At 43.7% G+C, this 24,587-nt stretch overlaps 1 protein-coding gene and 1 long non-coding RNA gene across 3 annotated transcripts in view; one reads left to right on the plus strand and one right to left on the minus strand.

Moving 5' to 3' along the window:
* Positions 1-569: 569 nt before the first annotated feature.
* Positions 570-17,634, minus strand: exoc2 (exocyst complex component 2). 2 transcript variants are annotated; one of them, XM_061297563.1, is made up of 28 exons: positions 17,572-17,634; positions 13,759-13,912; positions 13,515-13,691; positions 13,123-13,249; positions 12,323-12,436; positions 12,109-12,233; positions 9,876-9,956; positions 9,626-9,771; positions 9,435-9,516; positions 9,254-9,356; positions 8,591-8,709; positions 6,587-6,700; positions 6,258-6,382; positions 6,110-6,178; positions 5,859-6,016; positions 5,661-5,782; positions 4,935-4,996; positions 4,752-4,832; positions 4,266-4,325; positions 4,050-4,111; positions 3,819-3,885; positions 3,225-3,341; positions 2,760-2,901; positions 1,922-1,977; positions 1,733-1,855; positions 1,561-1,622; positions 856-915; positions 570-775 (listed from the first exon to the last, which is right to left on the minus strand). In XM_061297563.1, exons 2-28 carry the CDS (start codon positions 13,874-13,876, stop codon positions 682-684), a joined length of 2,766 nt encoding a protein of 921 aa, XP_061153547.1. In that variant the 5' UTR covers positions 13,877-13,912; positions 17,572-17,634; the 3' UTR covers positions 570-681. The 2 variants fall into 2 exon arrangements, with proteins under 2 accessions (XP_061153547.1, XP_061153546.1); XM_061297562.1 differs by having other exon boundaries at positions 1,922-1,995.
* A 255-nt stretch (positions 17,635-17,889) lies between these two features.
* LOC133167153 (uncharacterized) overlaps positions 17,890-24,587 on the plus strand; it is a 52,286-nt gene continuing 45,588 nt past the window's right edge. The window contains exon 1 of the long non-coding RNA XR_009717919.1: positions 17,890-18,089. This is a non-coding gene — a long non-coding RNA (uncharacterized LOC133167153). The remainder of the gene's footprint in view (positions 18,090-24,587) is intronic.

Here is a 24,587-nt window from a genome sequence, read left to right on the forward strand (position 1 = left end):
CAAATTTGCATTTGTACATTTTCAGTCATTCTTTTCTCAGTTTCAAGTTGTGTGTGAACGTTTTTTTTTGTTTTGACGGAAGGGTACCTTCAGTTTTAGTTTACTTTGTTTTGGCTCTCAATGAAAATGAATTGTTAGTGGCTGAGGAAGGAATTTAGTGTAGGCAAGGAAAGTGCTGAAGCCTGAGTGTGCCTCACAGAGAGCGCAAAAGCCCAAAAATGTTTGCTTTTTGTAACAGCCCCGGCGGACCACACCCCGCCAGTGCTTGCGTGAGCAAGCCCTCGAGACGCCAGACGGCTCGAAGGAAGTGGAGGGTGCAGATGAACGGCTACACCCTTTGTTTGAATGCAACCGTCAACAAAAATGTGTCTTTCAACTCTTCCCGTGCGCCTGGTGGTTCAACTGTAGGCATTGACAACGTCTGTCATAAAACGCTACGAGTACGTTGAAAAGGTAGGAAACGTATATTGGTGCCATTAACTGAAAACGCACTGAACGAGAATAAGTCAAAGCTCCACATGGTGATCCACTGACAAACATGAGTTCAGAAGGATTGTGCTTCTTGAACCTTTTTGGCTTTTGGAGCAAAACTTTATTTGAACATTTGGGCTCCAGTTTGTTTTTGATGTGGAAAATGAAAGTGACACACAAGTTGCGGTCGTGCACAAGAACGGCTGGAGTTTATCTCTTGACAGGCTGGACGTAGGCGGGCTGAAAGCAGGTGAGCTGCAGGCGCATGCTGCTCTTAAACATATTCAAGAGTTCTTCCAGCAACCTGGCACAAGACACGCACGCGGTCCATTACAAGTCTGGAAGAACATCTGAGCAGAACGTGCGCGGCACAGGGACACTCACTTTTTATCTGATGCGCTATATAACGGAGGAAGGGCCTCCAAAGCCATGTGGAAGCTGCCACTGAGAAAAAAAAAAGACTCAAAGTTAGTCACAGCAACAAATAGACACTCTGCGTGTGTGTGTGTGTGTGTGTGTGTGTGTGTGTGTGTACGGCCATAAATAGGCTTGGTTCAAAATAAGTTTGACCCAACTTTTTGGATGGTTCCAATTTTTTTCACAAATCGGGCTTGTTTTGAAGCCAGCCTTCTTAAATGTGTACGTTTAGGGCCACTTTCCATCCGCATTGTGGAGCTCTGTGTAGTTAAGCTGTCAATTAAAGATGAAAGTTTGATTGGCGCAATCATCTAAAAATAGCCTCCAACTGAACGGAATGCCAGCAAAATGTCATTGACAACACAAGAGAAGCTCGGGCATCAAGAAGGAGCAAAGTCGAGCACGGCTGTTGAGTGATATAGGGTTGCCACGGCAACAAATCATTTCAACGAGCGAGCCAATGCGCACAGCAGAAGCAGATTGCTTTCACTTCCTTTCTCTCAAGCCACCGAGGAACATAAATACGGATCGTAGCGAGCCACACATGACTGTTAAGATGTGTGTGCGTCCGAAACACACGCAGTCTCAAGAACCGAGCAAAGTGAGTTCCTGTCTGTGGCGGCCCGCATGTGTGCGTTCATGCATGGGTGCGTGCACGCGCATCGCACTTACTTGCTCTCGGCATTCAGGTACGTGGCGACGGCCTCTCTCAGGGCGCAAAGTTCAAGTCGAGCCTAAAAATGGAGGTCGAAGGTGCAAATGTTAGTCAGCGAGCCATCTGACACATTTCGCCGCCGGCAGCAGTCGGGAGCTTGCGCTTGGAGCAAGTGTGCGATGGCAATACCTGCAGGGCGCCGTTTTTGCTGAAGTTTGACACGCACTGCATAAGGCGACACATCTCGTCCGCAACCGTTGCAAGGATTTTGGACAAGACACAAGCGACCAAGTCCTTGGAGATGGTAAAGACCTGGCGGACGGATGAAACTATTTAGAAAGGCGTCAGCAAAAGAAAAAATGCAACTGGGCATCATACCTCAGCATGAACGGCGATGATGTTGACCAGCGCTTCTTTTAAGTAGCTTCTCACTCCTGAAGAAGAAGGACACACTGCATCCTAAATTGTTTTTTTTCTCTTAAACGGAGAGTTTTGTCAATTGTCAATCAATGCTCCTTTCGGTTTGAAAACATTAACTGCGGTTTATTGCATTGCACATTTTGGACCGCAGAGTAAGAGAAACTGTTGCTTCCAAATATTGCCAACAGGCAGGGAACTATTTTTCTAAATCCAAACAAATTGTAGGTCCATCCATCCGTTGATTCAGTTTGGGGTCAGATGATGAGTTGAGCTGACTTTGGGCGGAAGGCAACCGTGCTGATCTTGAGAATTAGCCCCGTTTGTTTTTCGACTGGATGGTGCCGATCAACTCTCACAAGGGTGTGCAACAAGCGAAAGTAGCATATCCTACAAGTGCGGTCCACTATTCCAAAATGTTCCTCTTTCACATCCAGCCTGCACACACTCGTCAGACCAAAGCAGAACAAGGTTCAACTTCACTTTCATCATCATTTGAAAAGATGTCGTCTCTCTCTCTCTCACGTACGAAAGCACGCATTTCCGTGCTAAGGCAAACCACATCTATGCAAACAGGGTTCATCTGTGTTTTCTCAGGCCAAGACCGTGCAGTGTGAGCTCCCGAACAATCTCAGAATAAGGCCTTCAGGCCGCATGACACGAGCAAGCGCAATGCTCCTCCTACGAGCTCTTTAGTGTACGGGCTTCAAAGTGGGTCGCCAAGCTGGGTTTTGGGGGAATTCCTGCGCCGTGCGTGACGAGCGCTTCCTTCCCTGGCAGGGGTTGGGTGTCAAAGTACCTGTGGGAGTGGGGCAGTCTCTCCAGTCAAAGTAGCCGGCGTAGATACCCGGCTCCAGGGAGCCTGCAATGGGGTCGGCTCTCCTCTCCACGTAAGCCTCAAAGAGTTTTTCGTCCAGTTCCCGAACAGCTGCCACGCTCACCTGGCGGGTGGACAACAGCAAAAGCGGCACTCAGTCCAAATCAATCCTCTGCTAGCCTCACAAAATGGAAATTGACCTTTCACAGAAAGAACTTTTACCAAAAAGTTACACTGAACTTTTGCTTTGTGACTCAAACATGAGTCATCGTGTCTGCGATGGGCTTCTGATGCGGTACAATAAAGCCGAGCGGATCGCATCTCGGCGGCACTTCACAGAAACATCCCAACGTGCACTTCGAGGACAGCCCGAGCCGCAGCAAAGAGCGGCTGACTCATTGACCGTTCAGATGACAGCAATGTGAGACGGCGCAACTTTCCACTGACCCGTGTGATCTTGTCCGAGCCCGTCAAGCAGTGCTTGTCAAAGTGATCGGCCAGGTTGAGGAAGGTGTGTCTCTCCAGGTAGTGGCAGTTACTGAGGATGATCAGCAAGCGTTGTTCCTGCAAAGACAGCAGCAGCACACGCATCAACCATTATGGAATGGAAGAGACACTCTGTTGCATTCACATTTTCTGCTCCAAAGCAACAGTTCAAAGGCCAATTACGAATGTTTGTTTTTTTAATCTTAATGTATTTAATTTGAATCTTCTTCAATGCAAAATCTTGTTGGGGAGGAGACGCCTACACATGATGCAAATGTGTAACTTAGGTGAGTGGAGTGGAGTCATCTTTGGGCAAGGGAAAACCCCCATCTGCACCTTTACCAGAAGCACTGTATGCAGCAAATGCCCCCCCCCCCCCCCCGCCCCTCCCCCGATGAACATATTTGACGGCTTACAGGAAAGGAGGATGTATTTGCTTCTCGTCCACATAAGTTGATAACATTTTGCGGTTGCAATGATTCGGGTCGACTGTTGCCGTCAGTCACATGACATGTCGAGTTTCAAAGAAAACATGATGGAAAAGAGGATGCTTACAGATGTTGGACTGGGGCACTCCTGCGTGTTGTGAAAGCGATCTGGAGAGGACAGATCCATGGCAACGCTACAACAGAGAGAGAGAGAGAATCTTAACATGTCACTTCACTGGTTCTTTTATCTCAAACAAAATACTTTAGGTTGCATTACCTGACATGTTTACAAAATGAACTTAGTACAACAATCTTAACACGTGTTCACGGAGGCCCACCACAATGTGGCAGCACTTACTGAGATGTTGGCACTTCTCCATCTGTGTTTTTGCTGAGCTGTTCCAGGCAGCTGATGAAAACCTAACACGGGCATTCTGGTCAGGCATGTTGGGAGAAACACACAACTGGGCTGCTACACACATAAGCGGGCTGACAGATAAGCATCACAAGCTATTACGCGCACCTCAACAAAAAACACATCCCATTGAGTGTTTTGAGACAAAAACAAACTCACCTTCATGATGCTCACACAGAGGTCTGTGGCTTGGTCTTGAACTTGGTCCAGCTGGAGTATCTGCAGAAATACGGCGCATAAAGAAAAGATCATATTGCGCATATTTGCTACTTGATTGGCATCTGTATGAGATTTGTTTGCGTTGAATATGTGTAACTGGGTTGACCACTTCAATCAAACGATGACGCCATAGTTGTGATTGTAGCCTTGCCGCTTTGGGCTAAATTGTTTGATGTATTGTAACTCCGAAAAACCTCTGATGAGTAGCCTTTGGTATTGTCTAAAAGCCTGTGCAGCCACTTTGCAGCCGTAGATTGACGGTAATGTTTTGCAAAGGAAAGGTTGAAAAGTTCAATTGCAGGATTCTGAAAAGGAAGTCAAAGTCGCTGCGCTTTGAAAAAACACGAACCAAAAAAAAAGTCAAAAGTCAGTCAGTCCGTCCGTGGCCGAGTCAGTGGATGCAAAAGTATATTTCATATTTCTTACGTTGATCTCTCCTGGCTTGATCTCCAGAGGCTCTTTGAGTGACTGCAGCATGTGGACCACACACTGCTCAAACTGAGAAGGCTGGCCAGACCATCGATGAAAGACACGGAAATGGATGAAGACAAAAAAAGAGAAATGTCTGCTAACAGCTTCAGGAATGAAACAAGCCACGTGCGTCCTCACCAGCTTAGTCAGGCCTTCGTTATCTACCAGCCAGTCTTCCTTCTCGGCGAGGTTCCTGACATCTGAAAAGCACGCAAGCAGATTCCAATTAGAGATTGCCCGAGGACAATACGGAGAATCTGACAACACGCTCATTCTTTGAGCCATCTTGAAATGTTGTCGAGGCTTCATTTGTTTGTTTGTGGATGGCCATGTCTGAAAGCTGAACGGTTCATACAAAAAATGTAAAAAGGTGCATCGTCAAAATGCCGTGCGCCTCTATTTTGTAGACGGCTCGCTGGAGCCAATCCCAGCAGATCTCAGCTGATTCTGGCTGAGGCTAATTACAGGGCATTTCTCGCACGTAGAAGGCCTTCGCAACAGAATTGGCGTGGCTTAAATAAAACCACAATGTGATAACAGGAAAAAAAACTCTCAAGCAAGTTGACTGAAGTCAAACGGCAGACAAGTGAAAGCAAGTAACTCTTCTCAAATTAACCAGCTCCACCACAAGTGAAACTGAGCTTTAGTCCCATAAAACGTCCGCTATTATTATTCTTTTTAAAGTTGTAGGTGAAGGTTGTTGTGTTAGCACTAGATTGTTGATGTTTAGCTTGCGTTTTAAATCGAGGAAGTGGAGTGCTTTCACAGCCATCGTCCAAAAGCATCCAACCAAAATCCTGTTCAGAGGAAAGGCAGGCAGTAAAATGTGGGCAAAAGAAAATCTGTGAGGGATTCCTCCCTCACCATCTGCGGTGTGCAGCAGTGTCACCATGAGGCAGTGAACGCGCAAGTCCAGCAGCAGATCCTGGATCACCTGGAGCAGGTCATTTGGGATCTCCAGAGCGGACAAAGCTTCGTAACAACCCCTGCAAGAGAAGCAGCCATCAAATTATGGAGCAGAGCTGACTTGAAGAAAGAGTGAATTCCTATTTGTCTGTTGACCTGACAGTGTGAATGATTTGCGTGAGCCAGATCCCAGGAAGTTCTGTCTTGTTCTCCCAACCTCCATAAAGACTCTGCTCCGCTGGCGGCAGCGTCGTGGGAAGGAGGGCCCCGCGGACGAGCTTCACCAAGCGATTGGTCACCTCCTCAATCATTTTCTACACACACATACACGCACGCACGCACACAAACAGTCAAGAGGACTTGGATTCCAAAGTCACTTGAATGCCACTTCAGAAGACATGCCGTACTTTAAAGTCATTTTGCCTCTGTCGCGCATTCTTCTTGGATTTTTCCACTTGTCCGGATTTCTCTCCAGTCTGCAGAAGCGATGGGGGAGACAAAAAAGGAAGCTCTGCTATCTGGAGACGGAACGTCTCACCGTGATGCCTTTCTTACCTCACTAAAAAGACTGCCATTGACGTAAGAGATCCAAAGCTTCCAGAAGTTGGGCAGCTGGCCGATCATCGCATCCGAAAGCTTTTCCACAAACTGCACCTGCTGAGGGCTTTCAAAGCGCCAATCTGAAAAGGGTGGATACGCGAGTCGTTTGTGAATCAACCCGTTCAGAACTTTGAAGAGTTGCGGCAACCCAAGTGAAGCTGCAAAGCTCTCCCGAATATTCACAGGATTATTATGGGCTCAAATCTAGCCCCTGCTGCAACCAAAACATGTACATGCACACAAAGAAGTGCTTGCGCCGAACGTGTCAGGTGCGCGCTACTTACTGCTCGGTCGTGTCATCTGCAGGCTAGCGCCTCTCTTCAATGACGATGCGTGGCCCAGCCTGCCGAGAGCAGACGGACGACTATCCCCATTCAGATCCAGAACTCCGGCACAGACTGAAATGTACAGGAAAATGAGGAGTGGGGGCGGTAGCAGAATTGTGAACTCAAAGGAACACATACCAATATCAAACACTCATTTTCATATTTCCACATTCCTCCATAATCTCAGAGGGCTTTCACACTAAACAGTCCCGCCTCAGTGGTTGTACCTATCTTTATTTTTGTTCCGAGCCAGCCCTTGCCCGGCCCGCAGTTAACAAGACGACCTGTTGTTTCAGAAACAGGGCGGGAAGCTCGGTGTGAGCCGGGCTGGGGTGCGGCAGGTTGACACACACGGCGCGGCAGCTCTTTTTCAGCTCATCTGAGAGCAGAAATCCAGCAGATGGCAACATGGAGCTGCGTTTTCACCACATCATGTGGACCTCAGCAAGTCCTGCAGCTGGCTTGCAGTGCTAACTTCCAAATAGACACTGAATCAACAACTAGAAAAGATTCACTGGCAATAAGATGGACGAAAAAAGATGCCCAACGAGCAGTGTTGTGTTTGTTCATTTTGTATTCCTAAAATGATAACTAGGATTGAGGCTATTTGTGTTTCTCAGACAAGGCGACGCACAGTGCTTCACATAAACAAAGTCTCGCTGTGTCGCTCATATTTCAGACATCACAAGATATGTAAAATGTTGTTTTGACTCCAATGTTTTCTCTCATTAGAGGAATGAGAGCTGCTGTTGTTCCAGCTGTTGGCGGAGAGGCGTCGAAAAGACAGACAAAGAGGGACAGTGAAGGGACCAAAAAATAAAAAATACAAGCGACTCTTAACCTTCCTCGGAGTCTTATTATGCTTCGGGAGGTACATTCTTCTATTTTTTGTGAGCCAACGCTGCATTTGAAGCGTAGTTTGTTACACGGTCGAGTTCCAATGGAGCCGTTGGAGGCAGCAATCAAAGAGGTGTTAATCGGCACCCTTGTAAAGTCGCGCACTGATTGAGCCTAATCGCAACCTCATGTCTCCTTGTCAAATTGAGAACACCGCAGTCCCTCCAATTATTCGCTGACAAACTTATTTTCCTATGAACTAATTTCCCTGCAAATTGTATTGACGTTGGCAGAAGAAGCGCCGTTGAGGAAATCGGAGAACTGGACTTGAATCAGCCGCAGTCAGATCGGGGGCGTTGAGATTCCCACATACGGAAGCAACTTCAACGGCTATCTCGCCCCGACTTAAAACAGTTATCAGAACATCGATGCCAGCATGTGAACAAAACCAGAACACGTGATGAGCAGAAAGGAGGAAGGAGAAGCCAAAGTCAAGGCGATTTGCTTTTGCCAGATAATGGTGAGTTCGGGGAAGTGAGAGGCGGAGGCATGCAGTGGATGCGGTTTCCCCAATGGCAACTGCTTGAAGGTTGCCTGGCCGAAGGGATTTGCCAAGATTTCAAGAGGTGTGGCTTTGGACCAAGAGGTGAGCAGGAAAGACCACGGGGGGTGGGGGTATAGTTGTGTTTATATTGCAACTAGCCTGAGTGGCACAGCCACCCACTTGTAATTTTGCCTTCAATGCCTGATGTGGAGTGGAAGTGTATACACGTGTGTGCTTGGTGAATCATGATTCATGCTGGACATTTTTGTGCTGCCTGTTTTAGTTGCCGCTAATTGTTTCAATCCATCTCCTGTACGATGCTGTACGAGAAATTGCACTAGATAGGCCAAGCCCTGAAACCCAAATCCGCTCGCTTTATCTAATTCAGACATTCAAGCAAAAATAAATATGCGGGCCTCGAGTCGCAGGGACGGACGGGTAGAGGAGGGTGACGACGGAGTAGGGAATGCGCACCGAGGACGCCACGTCACAGGCAGCTGGCTTCCTCTAACTTCCGACTCTCTAGATATTTCACAGGAAATGCTCAAATGTTTGTTTTGTTTTGAATGTGCGTTGCTTACCTCGCTGACCTCCGATAAACTCGTCCCTGCAGTCTTGCATGAGCTGCAGGATCCATTTGTGCTGAGCGTAGATGCACTGCCACGCTGGGTCACCTGGAGCGTGCAGGTCAGATAGGTACCTTCACAAGGAGACAAAACAGGCACATTGATTCATCTTGCGCTCTGTGGCATTCGCTTCACTCCCTTTGAGGTTTTTGCATACGTTTGTTATCTTTGGAAAACCTACTGGTTTCTGACCAACAACACAGTGGACCCCACTCTTTATGGGGGACAGGGACCGGGCAGCCCATGCAAAGCAAAAATCCACCCAATCCCATCCCTCCATCCATCCCCAGCAGTCTTTGCTGGACCTTCTGTCAGCAATTAATTTCCCTCGGCAACCTGCGGTTCCCGACATGATTCATCCTCTGGTCTGCGGCCCGGCTCCTCCTGCTGCTGTCGTCATATAACGAATCCGCACACTTGTTTCTCATTAGCTAGCATCAACACACGCATCTCCGGCTCGCCACACGAAGGGGACTTGAGCAAAATGGCAAAATGCCGCTGCACTGTTCTGCGGTTTCGCGTTGGAAAACATCCAACGATGAGGAAAAGCATCATTTGAGGACCTACCTGGATAGATTTGATATTACCATGATGGAAATAGATTCAAAAGCGCAAGACCTGATGTATCTCTTCTGATCATGTAGCGTTGAGGGAGTCTGAAGCAGTTTTTCCAGAAGCAGGCTCCTGAGTGCCCTGATCCTCATCTCGACCTCCGCATACACTTTCGAGCAAAAGGAGAAAGATGATTATTCATTGCAGCTTTTCTGGAAGCATACAAACGAGGGGGATTGCCATTTACCCTTTTTAAAAACCGCGACTTCTGTATTGCCAAAGAGAGATTTGGCTTTCTCGTAGTCATTTATTACCACGTCGTAGTCTCCCTGTAACAAAACGTTGGGAGTGAACTCAGCTGAACCCAACATTGGAGCCAGCCGCATCAATTACAGAGACGTTTATGTTCTCCACTCATCAAAGAAATCAAAGGCATACCTTTTGGATGTTGCGCTCGATATTAAGCGGCAGGTTAAAAAGAAACTTGAAACGCTGCAGGACGTTGAGTGCATTGCGCGTGGAGTCCGCTTTGTCTTTCCGCCCCAAAACCTCCTGGAAAAGCGTGTCCGCCGTTTCACTTGCACCTGTGAACGAGAGAGACAGCAAGAAAGAAAAGACTTTGCATGTAAAGTACAACACAACATGTGAAAAAAATGAAAGGCTGAGACAAAAAAAAAAAAAGGTCTACTGTTGAGGATGACTTCCAGCCGGTGGGTCATTGATCCCTCCACTCGTTCAGTACCATCAGAATCCTGCCTCTGGTGGATAGCTGGAACACAAAAAAAGAAAGAAGAGAGTTTTTAAAGCACAACGATAATGAATAAAAAACTTTTGAAAGGGGAAGGAAATCCCAGTCACAAATATATGAAAAGAAAAATCAATTTCAGGAAGATTAAACTCGATTTATGGACTTGACTTTGTTACAAATGTTGCATGGGAGAGATAGCATTTGGAGAAACACAATTGGAAGCAAAGAAGAAGACAAAAATCAAAATTCTCTGACGGCTTAAATGATTTAGAGAGAGCGACGTATTTTCATGAATTTGAAAAGGAGTGAGTAGGGGATCAAACAGCGAAAGCGAGAGAGCGAGCAAGCGGCGCGGCTAACCCGGTGAATAAATAAATGGTGTGCAGTCGTGGGCCGCCGGGCGCTGAGAGCCGCACGGCCGGTTTATTGACAAAGGGGAGGAGAGTCGGGAAGCGGACCTTCCACATACTTGTCGAGCCATTCAAATATGCAACAAGGAGACTTTTCCAAAATGAGGATGAAAGATACAAAGATGGGGGGGGGGGGGGACAGTCCAATCATTCCCTCTCGTGCTTCCCTCCAACCGTTAGCAAAGCTTGGAGGCAGCAGAGCGAGGGGAGAGCAAAAAGACGGATGGACGAACAGACGGACGGGGCAGAGCTTTCCAAATAAATATAAGGGCTCATTTGGACGCACAGAAGGTGCAGACATTCGAGTATTTCACAAAAAGCCTTTTTTTTTTCAGCATGGAGGTTTCTGTCTTTCTTGCACCTCTCGCATGGCTGTTTTAAGCAAGACTTTGGGACGCACAAGAAGACAAAGCGAGCGTGTGCGCCGCTTGACATCTTGACTGTCCCCTTTTGCCCTGTTGCCAGCTGCGTGTCACACGCATGCGTGTGAGACACTGAAGGGCCGATGACGTTCCATCCAAGCTAAACATCGGGTCAAGCTCCGGATAACTCGCTCCGCCACGACTTGAGGAAGAGCCGCAGCTTCCCTTCCTGCAACTATTGAAGGACAAAAATGAATCGGAATAAAAATACAGCGTGGCCCGGCCGCTTTCTAAAGCTGGAGATGTTTTGACTCCTGTCGGGGCCGGGGGCTCGGGGGAACCGGTCCTGGGAATGGGCTTTTTTGGAACACACGAGCGGTTCTGTTTCCTGCATCGCTCGAACACTTCCTTTTGACACAACAATGCAAAACCTCTAATTTCAACATTTCACTCACAACAAAGCTTGGCAGACTCTCAGCCAGAGTAGCTCTGTCTCAGAGGTGCGGCCTCCGGGCGAAATCGAGTCCAAAACCTTCCACTCGACATTTCAGAATACGTCCTACAGGCACCAACCAAAACATTTAGCCAGGACCAAACAATGATCATAATAATCATGAAAAAAAAAAAAGATTCATCTCTGCACTACATTTAAAGGGAGCCACTTCGGTTGAAGTCAGCTGCTGAGTTGAAAGCATCATAGCAGAACGTAAAATATGTTCAGCCAATACAAAATTGAATAAGTTCTCGAGGGTGGCTTTGCATCAGGTGGGACTGTGACGTGTTGACACTCCCCCCACAAGCCGGGCCAACTGTACGTTTCCCTTCTAGGCAGCGGGCACAAAGTTGGCACGCTCAGCGCATTGTTCCAATTGCTCATATTGGCTCCGTTATCATCTTGAGCAATCCTAATATTCTCTCTCACATTGTGCTGTGCCCCTCTGTTTATTTGGACACTATGAAAACATTGCCGTTCTCCCAGATGGGCCATAAATATACGGAAAGCAATAATAATAATGACAAAGATAGAAAGTGTGCTTATAAATAGCCCCAGGAAGTAACAGAGTGGTTTGAGTGGAATAAAAGAGTAAACAATCAAAATGCACAAATGACAAGCCGAAGCTCCGTTTACACCATTTGTACAGGGCGCCCATGGCTGCCTGGTTACTGGCCACGTAAAAACTAAAAGACCCACAAAAGTTGCCACTCGGGTCAGAAGAGGAAAAAAATCTACGAGAAGGATAAGCAGCCTCTGCGTGTCTATTGAAGGTCGCTGTGGCATAAACACAAGAAGTCTTTGAGAGCAGTAAAGGAAAGGTTCACGCTTTGAAAGTATGCAGGGTCTAAATGGCGAGCCACTGAGCGCCATCCAACTTTACATCAAGGAGTCTTCACGGTTCTCACCTGCCAGTGCGTCCTGAGCCTCAAAGAAGGTACTGAGTCCTCCTTTAACGTAGGCCAGACTCCCCTCGTTCTTCTTGTTGGCTTGCTTCTTCAGATTGCTGGCAGCCATCTTCAAATGTTCAAAACTAAGAAACAAAAGCATGGCTTTCGTTAACCAGCAAAAATAAAAATTCAGGTTTTAACGTTTGAATCATTTCAAACAGAATCATCATACCTCGAGCCTGCGTGGTTTTCGATAAGATACCAGGTCGCAGAGAAGTTCTCACTGGTGAAGTCACCACTCATCCCAGGAAATGTCATCTCAAGGTCTTTCAGGGGGAACTTTCCTCTATGGCAAAAAACAAAACAAAAAATTAAATCAGGGAAACATTTCAATATTTTGGAGTCACGTGTGTTATAAGAATGAAACCCTTTCGCAGATGCCTCCTATGCATGTTGCATTGATGCTGAATGCAATTCATTTTATTAAGTACCTGTGGCGCTGTTCTACTGTCAGATTTTGTGTTATTGTGTAAGCAGGGGTCAGTGCGTAGCCAACACACACAAAAAAAAGTCCTCCAGTTTGGCGTGGGAAGCCAAATGTGAGCTGCTTGAGAGGAACCCGAGAGGAACCCGTGCTTCATTAGGCAAGCTTGATCTCAACTAATGAGCCAAATCCTATCCAAACTCGAGAGGCAGCACCCGAGAACGCACAGACAAGCACAAGCATGCTTGCACACTAAACACAAGTCAGCTCAGAAAAATAGGTCCAAATGACAACTATTTCATCAACCAATGATTTGTATCTCAAACTTGCCTTCTACCTGCATGATGACCAGAAAGCAGCACAAGTCCTGAAGCTTTGATTGAAAACCGATTTACACTGAACAATTATATTTTCGTGGTCAGTGGCCACCACCACGTCTTTCCAAAGCTGCATATGTAGAGAGCTTGTTTGTCTCATGATGTAAACAAGGCCAGATGTACAGAACTTGACGCGTTCACGGCAATGGAATTCTGTTACGTGTTCCGTACTTGTCGATGTCGATGCCCAGTGGATTGTTGGGTCGGAGGGATAGAGGGGAGATGCCTTTGTTGCGGTCCGTCCTCATGTCGTAGTAGTTGAGTTCATCCACCCACACGGCCGACTGATCCAGAATACCTGCCGGTGCAACAAGACGATTATCTTAACAGCACCACCAAAATTGGACAGTGAGGCGCCAGGGTTACTCTGGATTTTTCTTGCAATAAACAAACCCGTGGTACAACTGATACATCCACTATTCATATTTTGATTATTTCTGACCAAATTAGAAGTGGGCAGGCTTTCTTAAAATATGTCATTTATCTCCACAGTGGAGGGTGAAACAATGACTGAGCAAAATTCAGGATGGCGATGGCTGCCATCTTGCGAGTGATTGTCTTACCGATCCTCTCCGGTTTGAGCAGTTTGAACGACACGGTGGACGTCCCGAGGCCTCCAGACTTGGTGGTGACGATGATTTCGCCCTTGTCATCTTTTGCCGGGCCCACGCGGCACACTATCTTGCTGGCTGACATCCACTCCGCCGTCAGCAGGCAGTTATGTCCACATATGGACAGACCTGAATTGAAGCAGGAGAAAGCAAAGGTCAAATGCGAGGCTGCCATCATGTGGGCTGAGGACATTACCGATGAGATCAGCTGAGCCCGTGCCCAGGTTTTCTCCACGGATGGTAACTTTGGTCCAGGCCGGACCCTCCTTGGGCGAGATGCCCGTGACGAGCGGGGGCGGACGGACACGGGACATGCTGCTCTTGGCCAAGTGCGCCAGGCGGATCCAAACCTGAAAAAGCAAACACGCAATGGCACGAAGATCGTAAAGCCAAAAGTAACACTTTCAAAGAAACCATGCAATATTGCTGCACTGGGTATCTAATCGTGCTTTCAGGCTGGAAAATACATTTCAGTATTTAAAATAATGACTGGATAGTTTTAGTTGGTCAATTTTGCACTGTTATTTCTGAAAAGCCCCCGAAACTAAAGCCATCCCAAAACTGACCGATAAAAAAAAAAAGGCCCCCCAGCTTCCAAACAATGCAAAGTATGCTCTGCAAGAGTTATTTGTAAGACAGCAGAAAGGAAAGTGAGAAGCAAGGAACGGCGCTGCCGAGAGCAGGGGGAGAAAGAATGTAAACCTCAAAGCTCAGAATAAATAAACCTGCCCTCAACGAGCACTCGCCGTAAACTTGGACGAAAACGACCACGCAAAGTGGCTTATGCCCGAGACATTTTTCTTCCTCAAATTATTAGCAGCTTAAATGACGGCAAAGATGAAGCAATGCTGCGTTATTTACGTTGAATACATTTTAGACATAAGGTTGTTAAAAACGACAACATGCAGGCAAAAGAATGGAAAACATTTAAAAGTAAAGGGGTGGGGCAGAAGAATTTAAAAGCAAAGTAATGAAATAAACAGTCAATTACTAAAATTATTAAAAGAATATACAGTGCAAGAATATAATTTGGGGGGAAAATGACTCAAGAAACTCGAGGCACTGCGCACATGCACAGTAGACAGCGTGCGGAAGTACCAGTGTGTGTGTGTGTGTGTGTATATGTGGAAATGTGTGTGTGTGTTTGTGTGTGTGTGTGTGTGTGTGTGTGCGTGCGTGCGTGCGTATGCATATGTGTGTGCGTGTGTGCGCGCGCGCGTGTGTGTGCGCGCATGTGTGGTCTGGGTGTGTGGTCTCCGGCATAGGCCGAGGGAGCGCCTGCTGACGGGCGGGATGAGAAAAGAGCCGCTGTGTTTACTTTACTCCAGAGGCTACACATGAACACGGGAACACTGCCCAGACCCGTCGCTCCACAAAACCAAGGTGCACAAGATCACACACGCAAAACGCAGAAGGGCAGCATGGTCAGCGAGACATATGTTGTAGTCTTGATTGAAAAGCTATTAGCGAGATCTTCTTGGCACGAGAGTGATGAAGATGCTGTGATATCAGAAGATCCCTAACAAACACAGTCTTCTCTCTTACAACATGTTGACACCTTATTTGGGGGGGTTAAAAGTACAAGTTAGGATTTTGGGGGAGATTTATTAGATAAAAATGAGACCAAGAAATAAGGAGCTGGAACCCTTTCCCTCATCATGGGTGTGTTTGGAATTAGTCTCAGAGCGTGCACTGCTTCACTCCAACTGCTGTTAGAAGCTTTTGAATTTAGAGATTTTGGTCCCCAAAAATGATCGAGGCACAAATTCTCAGTCAAGTCTGTTTTCTCTCATCACAAGAGTGCCCTGCCCACTTGTTTGTCAGCCTTCGGCACTTTTCAGTTTTTTGCTCGACAAAATCAAGTCCCCCGTTTCCCAAATGAAAATCCCAGAACAACAAACAAAATGCTGAATTTGTTTTTGTCTTACCCGACTGGAGACGAACAGCCTCATCCAGTCACAAGGCAAAATGAGAAATTCCAACTTTTATTAGTCAACACTTTTCATATAAACAGGTTTGGAGGGTGAGAACTATTTCCTGTGAGATTCTGTCGAAAACTCAACATTGTAACTACCGTTTTTTTCTATGTATAATGCACCCCCATGTATAATACGCACCCTAAAAATGGCATGTTGATGCTGGAAAAAAGCCTGTACCCATGTATAAATTGACCCAAATTTTGACTCCCACTTAAGTCCGTAAACGTAAAATTATTTCAGAAGAAAGATCATTTTTGGGAACAACCGGATGTTATTCTGCATGCGCTAGCAAACTCAATAGCGAAGAAATGTTCCGGATTTGTGGAGGGTACATTGTGACACCAAACGAGCAGGTGATCGAGCAAGTGTCTGATACGAGAGCATTGTGTTCGTATTAGGGATGCACCGAAATAAAAATTCTTGGCCAAAACCGAAAACCAAAAATGAGGAAACCAAGGCCGAAAACCGAAACACCGAAAGAAATGATTATGTCAGTTATTAGAACCACAGCATTTATGGATTTATATTATATTATATTATATTATATTATATTATATTATATTATAACATGCTGGCTCTTATCCCGTTTTGCCACGTGCTGGCTGCGCTGTTTGCTCACGTCATCACAAGTTTCGGCCGTGTTGTTTCGGTGATTTAGGTCTTTCGGCCAAAAACCGAAAATGCACTTTTGGGTCATTTTCGGCCGAAGATTTTCGGTGGCCGAATTTTCGGTACATCCCTAGTTCGTATGGAGCGTGTTTGAAGTGAACAGCAGAGAAGAAAGCGCATCTGTAATGGCGGCCTCCGTATGATATCCGGATAAAAAAAAAAAAATTGTACCCATCTATAATGCGCACCCCAAATCTTAGGACAATAAATTAGTTAAATTTTGCGCATTAGATGAAAAAAGACCCGATAATAATACCAATCAGTATTCAACATTTTCAGATGTTACATTATTATGATCTAAAGCAGTGGTTCTTAACCTTGTTGGAGGTACCGAACCCCATCAGTTTCATATGCACATTCACCGAACCCCTCTTTTGTGAAAAACATTTATTAATTCAAATTTAAGACTGATGTTTTTTTACTGGTGCACAAAATTATCCGTGCATGAACATCACCTTGTTCTAAGAACAAAACCAACACAATGCATGAATTCACAACAAAATACACACCTGCAAATCGGTGTGACTTCTGCTGTTGCCTTTGCTAGACCAGTTCAGATAAGAGTCATCACAAATTTACACGATAAATCAGGTGTGTTCGGACCGCCACAGCGGAGGCTCTGCCGAACCCCTGAGACCGACTCACCGAACCCAGGTTAAGAACCACTGATTTAAAGGTAATTTCTCCAATCACTGTAGTTGAGTTGCTAATAAACAGCCTAATTGTAGAAAAAGTCTTCTGTACAAACCGGGCGCACAACGAGACGTCGCGTTTGTCAGGCTCATTTTGTGCATTCTCAGTCGAGCAAAGACTTCATTTTGTTTCAAAAACCATGCCACTACATTTATCCAAAACCAACAGTCAGGGCCACCCATTTTTGTCATGGGAGGTCTGCAGGAAATGGGACATGTTGCGACCTCTTCCTCCAACATGCTCACTCGCTTGCACTCACGTGATGATTAAATACAAACACACAACCATGTACCCATCCAGCCATCCTTAACGCTTAGGGAGGGGTCATAGACAATCAATATTACGGAAGAGAAAGACCCTCGATAAAAAATAAACAACTTCCTTCCATCGCCCCAAAATTAGTGAGAGTGAGCGAGCAAAACTGGCGATCGATGGTTTCAGACAAGACATAGAAGGGGCATCATCTGCATTGTTGACATTTCTCAAACCTAAATCGACCACTGAATTTGTGTCAACACAGAGAACATATATAGAGACGGAGAACACAATATCATGATTGATTATTTGTGTTTCGTGTGACCTTGAATATGGCGCAGAATATTAATTATCATGCAACAATTGAATAATGACGTTGTACTTAACATGCGATAAAAAAAAAAGAAACTTACTGAGAGTCGCTGCCGATCTGTCGCGACCGTTTCCTGTAGCACGGGTTCACTTCCGGTATCCGTTCTAAGGTGCTGCTTTCAGAATAAAAGTTCAGGAGGCGGGGGGGGGGGGGGGGGGGGTACGAGGCGTGACGCACGGTTTCTAGTTGCGTCCAGACAAAGTGGTGACAACCCGAGGACAAATAATGCGGGGATAAAAAGACGCACGGGCTTATTCTGGAAAATGCAAACCAAAGTCACAATCACATCCATTTTACATTCTTATGCTCCTGGTACTACTTCCTCTACAGACATAATATACACAGTCGAATACGTCAGTCGAATAAATAGGAGTACTTTAAATATATATATATTTTTTAAAAGTCGATAGGTGGACAGAAGCTTTTTCGTTGTGGACAAACTGTTCAAGAGCAAAAGAACTTTTATTAACATAAGGTCATTCACTCACTCACATTCAACAGCTCCTCTCCGCAAAAAAACACAAATCGTCAAGTTGTGGTTGCGGTGACACAATGAAGGTAGGATTGAGCAAAAAAAAATTGAGGAAAATATTATTGGCCGCAAGCTTGTTGCAAACGAAATGGAAAGGAAGGTATAAAGGTTTTGAACACGCTTTTATTTGTAAAGGTTTATATGAGCAAGAACCCAATACAGTGGAGCCTCGGTTTTCGAACGTCCCGGTTCTCGAACAAATCGGTATTCGAACAAAAAATTCGAGATTTCTTGTCGGACGAAATTCGGTTGTCGAACCTCGCGAAATGAGCCGAGAGGACCCGCACCAGCTGACTCCGTTCGTTATTACGTTCTCGTTACTCTGAGGATTGCATCAACTCTAATCATGCCTCCAAAGGAAGCAAGTGAGAGCAGTAAAGCCATCCTAAAACACATAGACGCTCTTCAAGCAATGCGACAGTGAGCGCCCGGCGTGCTGCGGTTGCGCGATCGGACCAAATTAAGAGGTCTACTGAGGTCCACTTAAATTTTGGAAAGTACATTAAGACTTTAACAATATTTTCTAAAATTCAGCGACGGCTGTGTCACAATAATGCAATCAGCGCGGTGCAGTTGCGCGGTCGGCGACGCGCTACGGTTGGGCGTTCGGCGGTGCGCTGCAGTTGCGCGATTGGACAAAAATTCGCAAATGAAAAAATGCTTAAAAAAGGCGGGTTTTTTTTTTTTTTTTTTTGCTTTGAACGAATTATTGTTTTTCCATTATTTGTAATGGGAAAATATGATTCGGAATTCAAACGATTCACGTCTCGAACAGCCTTCTGGAACGGATTGTGTTCGAAAACCGAGGCTCCACTGTAATTTGCAATCTGAGATGTTGCAGGTATCTGTGTTTTGCATTATCATGTCACTATTGTCATCTGAGAGAGATTTCCGTCAAAGTTTAATTGAAAGAAATCACAAAATGAAGCTGTAACTAGAATTTTGCAATTTCTGGAGAAATTGCGTGTGAAGGCGAAATGTATGAATAACTTTTTCGGGGAATGCTGCCGAACGATGTTGAAACGTGTTGAATTACTTGAGAAATGTAGAATATTTGGAGAATTTGTGGTGAATTTCAAAATAAAAGATGTGAAGTTTTTGGGAAGTTGTGGAATAGGTCGAAAAATGATGAGCAGTTGAAAGTTGGAATGGGTTGAATCGGTTGAAAAATGTAGAAATGAGAAGGGAAAAGGGAATTGGGTGTGAATTTCAAAATAAAAGATGTGAAGTTTTTGGTAAGTGGGAAGTTGTGGAATAGGTAGAAAAATGATGAACAGTTGAAAGTTGGAATGGGTTGAATCGGTTGAAAAATGTAGAAATGAGAAGGGAAAAGGGAATTGGGTGTGAATTTCAAAATAAAAGATGTGAAGTTTTTGGTAAGTGGGAAGTTGTGGAATAGGTAGAAAAATGATGAACAGTTGAAAGTTGGAATGGGTTGAATCGGTTGAAAAATGTGGAAATGAGAAGGGAAAAGGGAATTGAGTGTGAATTTCAAAATAAAAGATGTGAAGTTTTTGGTAAGTTGTGGAATAGGTAGAAAAATGATGAACAGTTGAAAGTTGGAATGGGTTGAATCGGTTGAAAAATGTAGAAATGAGAAGGGAAAAAGGAATTGGGTGTGAATTTCAAAATAAAAGATGTGAAGATTTTGGGAAGTTGTGGAATAGGTCGAAAAATGATGAGCAGTTGAAAGTTGGAATGGGTTGAATCGGTTGAAAAATGTAGAAATGAGAAGGGAAAAGGGAATTGGGTGTGAATTTCAAAATAAAAGATGTGAAGTTTTTGGTAAGTGGGAAGTTGTGGAATAGGTAGAAAAATGATGAACAGTTGAAAGTTGGAATGGGTTGAATCGGTTGAAAAATGTAGAAATGAGAAGGGAAAAGGGAATTGGGTGTGAATTTCAAAATAAAAGATGTGAAGTTTTTGGTAAGTGGGAAGTTGTGGAATAGGTAGAAAAATGATGAACAGTTGAAAGTTGGAATGGGTTGAATCGGTTGAAAAATGTGGAAATGAGAAGGGAAAAGGGAATTGAGTGTGAATTTCAAAATAAAAGATGTGAAGTTTTTGGTAAGTGGGAAGTTGTGGAATAGGTAGAAAAATGATGAACAGTTGAAAGTTGGAATGGGTTGAATCGGTTGAGAAATGTAGAAATGAGAAGGGAAAAAGGAATTGGGTGTGAATTTCAAAATAAAAGATGTGAAGGTTTTGGGAAGTTGTGGAATAGGTCGAAAAATGATGAACAGTTGAAAGTTGGAATGGGTTGAATCGGTTGAAAAATGTAGAAATGAGAAGGGAAAAGGGAATTGGGTGTGAATTTCAAAATAAAAGATGTGAAGTTTTTGGTAAGTGGGAAGTTGTGGAATAGGTAGAAAAATGATGAACAGTTGAACGTTGGAATGGGTTGAATCGGTTGAAAAATGTAGAAATGAGAAGGGAAAAGGGAATTGGGTGTGAATTTCAAAATAAAAGATGTGAAGTTTTTGGTAAGTGGGAAGTTGTGGAATAGGTAGAAAAATGATGAACGGTTGAAAGTTGGAATGGGTTGAATCGGTTGAAAAATGTAGAAATGAGAAGGGAAAAGGGAATTGAGTGTGAATTTCAAAATAAAAGATGTGAAGTTTTTGGTAAGTGGGAAGTTGTGGAATAGGTAGAAAAATGATGAACAGTTGAAAGTTGGAATGGGTTGAATCGGTTGAAAAATGTAGAAATGAGAAGGGAAAAGGGAATTGGGTGTGAATTTCAAAATAAAAGATGTGAAGTTTTGGTAAGTGGGAAGTTGTGGAATAGGTAGAAAAATGATGAACAGTTGAAAGTTGGAATGGGTTGAATCGGTTGAAAAATGTAGAAATGAGAAGGGAAAAGGGAATTGGGTGTGAATTTCAAAATAAAAGATGTGAAGTTTTTGGTAAGTGGGAAGTTGTGGAATAGGTAGAAAAATGATGAACAGTTGAAAGTTGGAATGGGTTGAATCGGTTGAAAAATGTGGAAATGAGAAGGGAAAAGGGAATTGAGTGTGAATTTCAAAATAAAAGATGTGAAGTTTTTGGTAAGTGGGAAGTTGTGGAATAGGTAGAAAAATGATGAACAGTTGAAAGTTGGAATGGGTTGAATCGGTTGAAAAATGTAGAAATGAGAAGGGAAAAGGGAATTGGGTGTGAATTTCAAAATAAAAGATGTGAAGTTTTTGGTAAGTGGGAAGTTGTGGAATAGGTAGAAAAATGATGAACAGTTGAAAGTTGGAATGGGTTGAATCGGTTGAAAAATGTAGAAATGAGAAGGGAAAAAGGAATTGGGTGTGAATTTCAAAATAAAAGATGTGAAGTATTTGGGAAGTTGTGGAATAGGTAGAAAAATGATGAACAGTAGAAAGTTGGAATGGGTTGAATCGGTTGAAAAATGTAGAAATTAGAGTACAAAAACGGAATTTGAGAGAATTTTGGTTGAATTTCAAAATAAAAGATGTGAAGTTTTTGGTAAGTGGGAAGTTGTGGAATAGGTAGAAAAATGATGAACAGTTGAAAGTTGGAATGGGTTGAATCGGTTGAAAAATGTAGAAATGAGAAGGGAAAAGGAAATTGGGTGTGAATTTCAAAATAAAAGATGTGAAGTTTTTGGTTAGTGGGAAGTTGTGGAATAGGTAGAAAAATGATGAACAGTTGAAAGTTGGAATGGGTTGAATCGGTTGAAAAATGTAGAAATGAGAAGGGAAAAGGAATTGGGTGTGAATTTCAAAATAAAAGATGTGAAGCTTTTGGTAAGTGGGAAGTTGTGGAATCGGTAGAAAAATAATGAACAGTTGAAAGTTGGAATGGGTTGAATTGGTTGAAAAATGTAGAAATTAGAGTGGAAAAACGAAATTTTAGAGAATTTTGGTTGAATTTCAAAATAAAAGATGTGAAGTTTTTGGGAAGTGGGACGTTGTGGAATAGGTAGGCAAAAGATGAACAGTTGAAAGTTGGAACGAGTTGAATCGGTTGAAAAATGTAGAAGTTAGAGCTGAAAAACGAAATTTTGTGAAAATTTGTCGGACTTTTTAACGTGAAAACGTGAAATTTTTGAATTTGGGAATTTTGGGAATGTCGAGAATCCTTCCGAATGTGATTAGAATGTGCTGAATGATGTGAATTTCAAATTGGAACGACGTAAACGTGAAATGTCGAATGTGCCATTAAGAATGAATGGGGAAAAATTTGTCGGAATTTGGGGAATTTTGCGGAATCGGAAAATGTTCGGAATGAGAAAAATACAAGCCACCCTTTCCTGAATATTTGGAATACGTGAAAAGTGGAATGGAGTGAATCGGGTGAATTTTGTGAAAGAAGAAGCGGGACAAAAAAGTGAGGAGAATAAAATATAATAATAACTAGAATTTTGCAATTTCTGGAGAAATTGCGTGTGAAGGCGAAATGTATGAATAACTTTTTCGGGGAATGCTGCCGAACGATGTTGAAACGTGTTGAATTACTTGAGAAATGTAGAATATTTGGAGAATTTGTGGTGAATTTCAAAATTGAAAGTTTGGAATATTTGGTAAGTGGGAAGTTGTGGAATAGGTAGGCAGAAGATGAACAGCTGAAAGTTGGAATGGGTTGAATCGGTTGAAAAATGTAGAAATTAGAGTAGAAAAACGAAATTTTGGAGAATTTGGTTGAATTTCGAATTTGGAATTTTTGGTAAGTGGGAAGTTGTGGAATAGGCAGGCAAAAGATGTACAGTTGAAAGTTGGAACGGGTTGAATCAGTTGAAAAATATAGAAGTTAGAGCAAATGTTGAATCCCCATAGAGAATGAATGGGAAAATAAAAAAAGCAATTGCGCCAAAATCTTTCTAAATTTGGAAAAAAAACAAAAAACGGCCTCAAGAGGTTCACTTTTGGGGTAAAAATGTTGAAACGGGTTAAATCGGACAAAAAACGAAAAAGTTAGCAATTGTAGCTATTTGGGGCACTTAGTGTTGAAATAAGGTCACTTCCGGTTTGATTCGGGTCATTTCCGGTCTAATTTGGGTCACTTCCGGTTTATTTGGGTCACTTCCGGTTTAAAACAGGTCACTTCCGGTTTAGCTGAGGTCACTTCTGGTTTATTTGGGGTCACTTCCGGTCTAAAAAGGTCACTTCCGGTTCATTTGTGGTCACTTCCGGTTTGATTTGGGGTCACTTCCGGTTTACCAGAGGTCACTTCCGGTCTATTTGGGGTCACTTCCGGTCTATTTGGGGTCACTTCCGGTTTATTTGGGTCACTTCCGGTTTAATTTGGGTCACTTCCGGTTCGTCTGAGGTCACTTCCGGTTTATTAGGGGTCATTTCCGGTCTAAAAAGGTCACTTCCGGTACATTTGGGGTCACTTCCGGTTTGATTTGGGGTCACTTCCGGTTTACCTGAGGTCACTTCCGGTCTATTTGGGGTCACTTTCGGTTTGATTTGGGGCACTTCCGGTTCATTCTGGGTTCATTGGTGGCACTTCAGGGTCATCCAAGATGGCCGCCACACTGGAATTGGGGGTCAAGGGTTGAATTGTGTAAGCATAGTGGAAGTGGGGGTGAATGGGAGTGAATGTGGGAAGAATAAGGTGAATTAAGTGAATAAATTTGGAATGGGTTGAATCTGTTGAAAAATGTAGAAATGAGAAGGGAAAAAGGAATTGGGTGTGAATTTCAAAATAAAAGATGTGAAGTTTTTGGTAAGTGGGAAGTTGTGGAATAGGTAGAAAAATGATGAACAGTTGAAAGTTGGAATGGGTTGAATCGGTTGAAAAATGTAGAAATGAGAAGGAGAAACGGAAATATTGGAGAATTGGGTGTGAATTTCAAAATAAAAGATGTGAAGTTTTTGGTAAGTGGGAAGTTGTGGAATAGGTAGAAAAATGATGAACAGTTGAAAGTTGGAATGGGTTGAATCGGTTGAAAAATGTAGAAATGAGAAGGGAAAAGGAATTGGGTGTGAATTTCAAAATAAAAGATGTGAAGCTTTTGGTAAGTGGGAAGTTGTGGAATCAGTAGAAAAATAATGAACAGTTGAAAGTTGGAATGGGTTGAATCGGTTGAAAAATGTAGAAATTAGAGTAGAAAAACGAAATTTTAGAGAATTTTGGTTGAATTTCAAAATAAAAGATGTGAAGTTTTTGGTAAGTGGGACGTTGTGGAATAGGTAGGCAAAAGATGAACAGTTGAAAGTTGGAACGAGTTGAATCGGTTGAAAAATGTAGAAGTTAGAGGTGAAAAACGAAATTTTGTGAAAATTTGTCGGAATTTTTAACGTGAAAACGTGAAATTTTCGAATTTGGGAATTTTGGGAATGTCGAGAATCCTTCCGAATGTGATTAGAATGTGCTGAATGATGTGAATTTCAAATTGGAACGACGTAAATGTGAAATGTCGAATGTGCCATTAAGAATGAATGGGGAAAAATTTGTCGGAATTTTGGGAATTTTGCGGAATCGGAAAATTTTCGGAACGAGCAAAATACAAGCGCTCGTCGCGTGAATATTTGGAATACGTGAAAAGTGGAATGGAGTGAATCGGATGAA

The sequence above is a fragment of the Syngnathus typhle genome, linkage group LG14, assembly GCF_033458585.1.
Source record: "Syngnathus typhle isolate RoL2023-S1 ecotype Sweden linkage group LG14, RoL_Styp_1.0, whole genome shotgun sequence".
NCBI lineage: Eukaryota > Metazoa > Chordata > Actinopteri > Syngnathiformes > Syngnathidae > Syngnathus > Syngnathus typhle.

Excerpts from the sequence above, each read along its gene's own strand:
- exoc2 (XM_061297562.1), bottom strand. The coding sequence starts at position 13,876 with ATGTCCCGTGTCCGTCCGCCCCCGCTCGTCACGGGCATCTCGCCCAAG. Across the intron at positions 12,234-12,322 it reads GAAAACCACGCAGGCTCGAG|TTTTGAACATTTGAAGATGG; the intron begins GTATGATGATTC and ends TTTGTTTCTTAG. Across the intron at positions 4,326-4,751 it reads TCAAGCCAGGAGAGATCAAC|ATACTCCAGCTGGACCAAGT; the intron begins GTAAGAAATATG and ends GTATTTCTGCAG.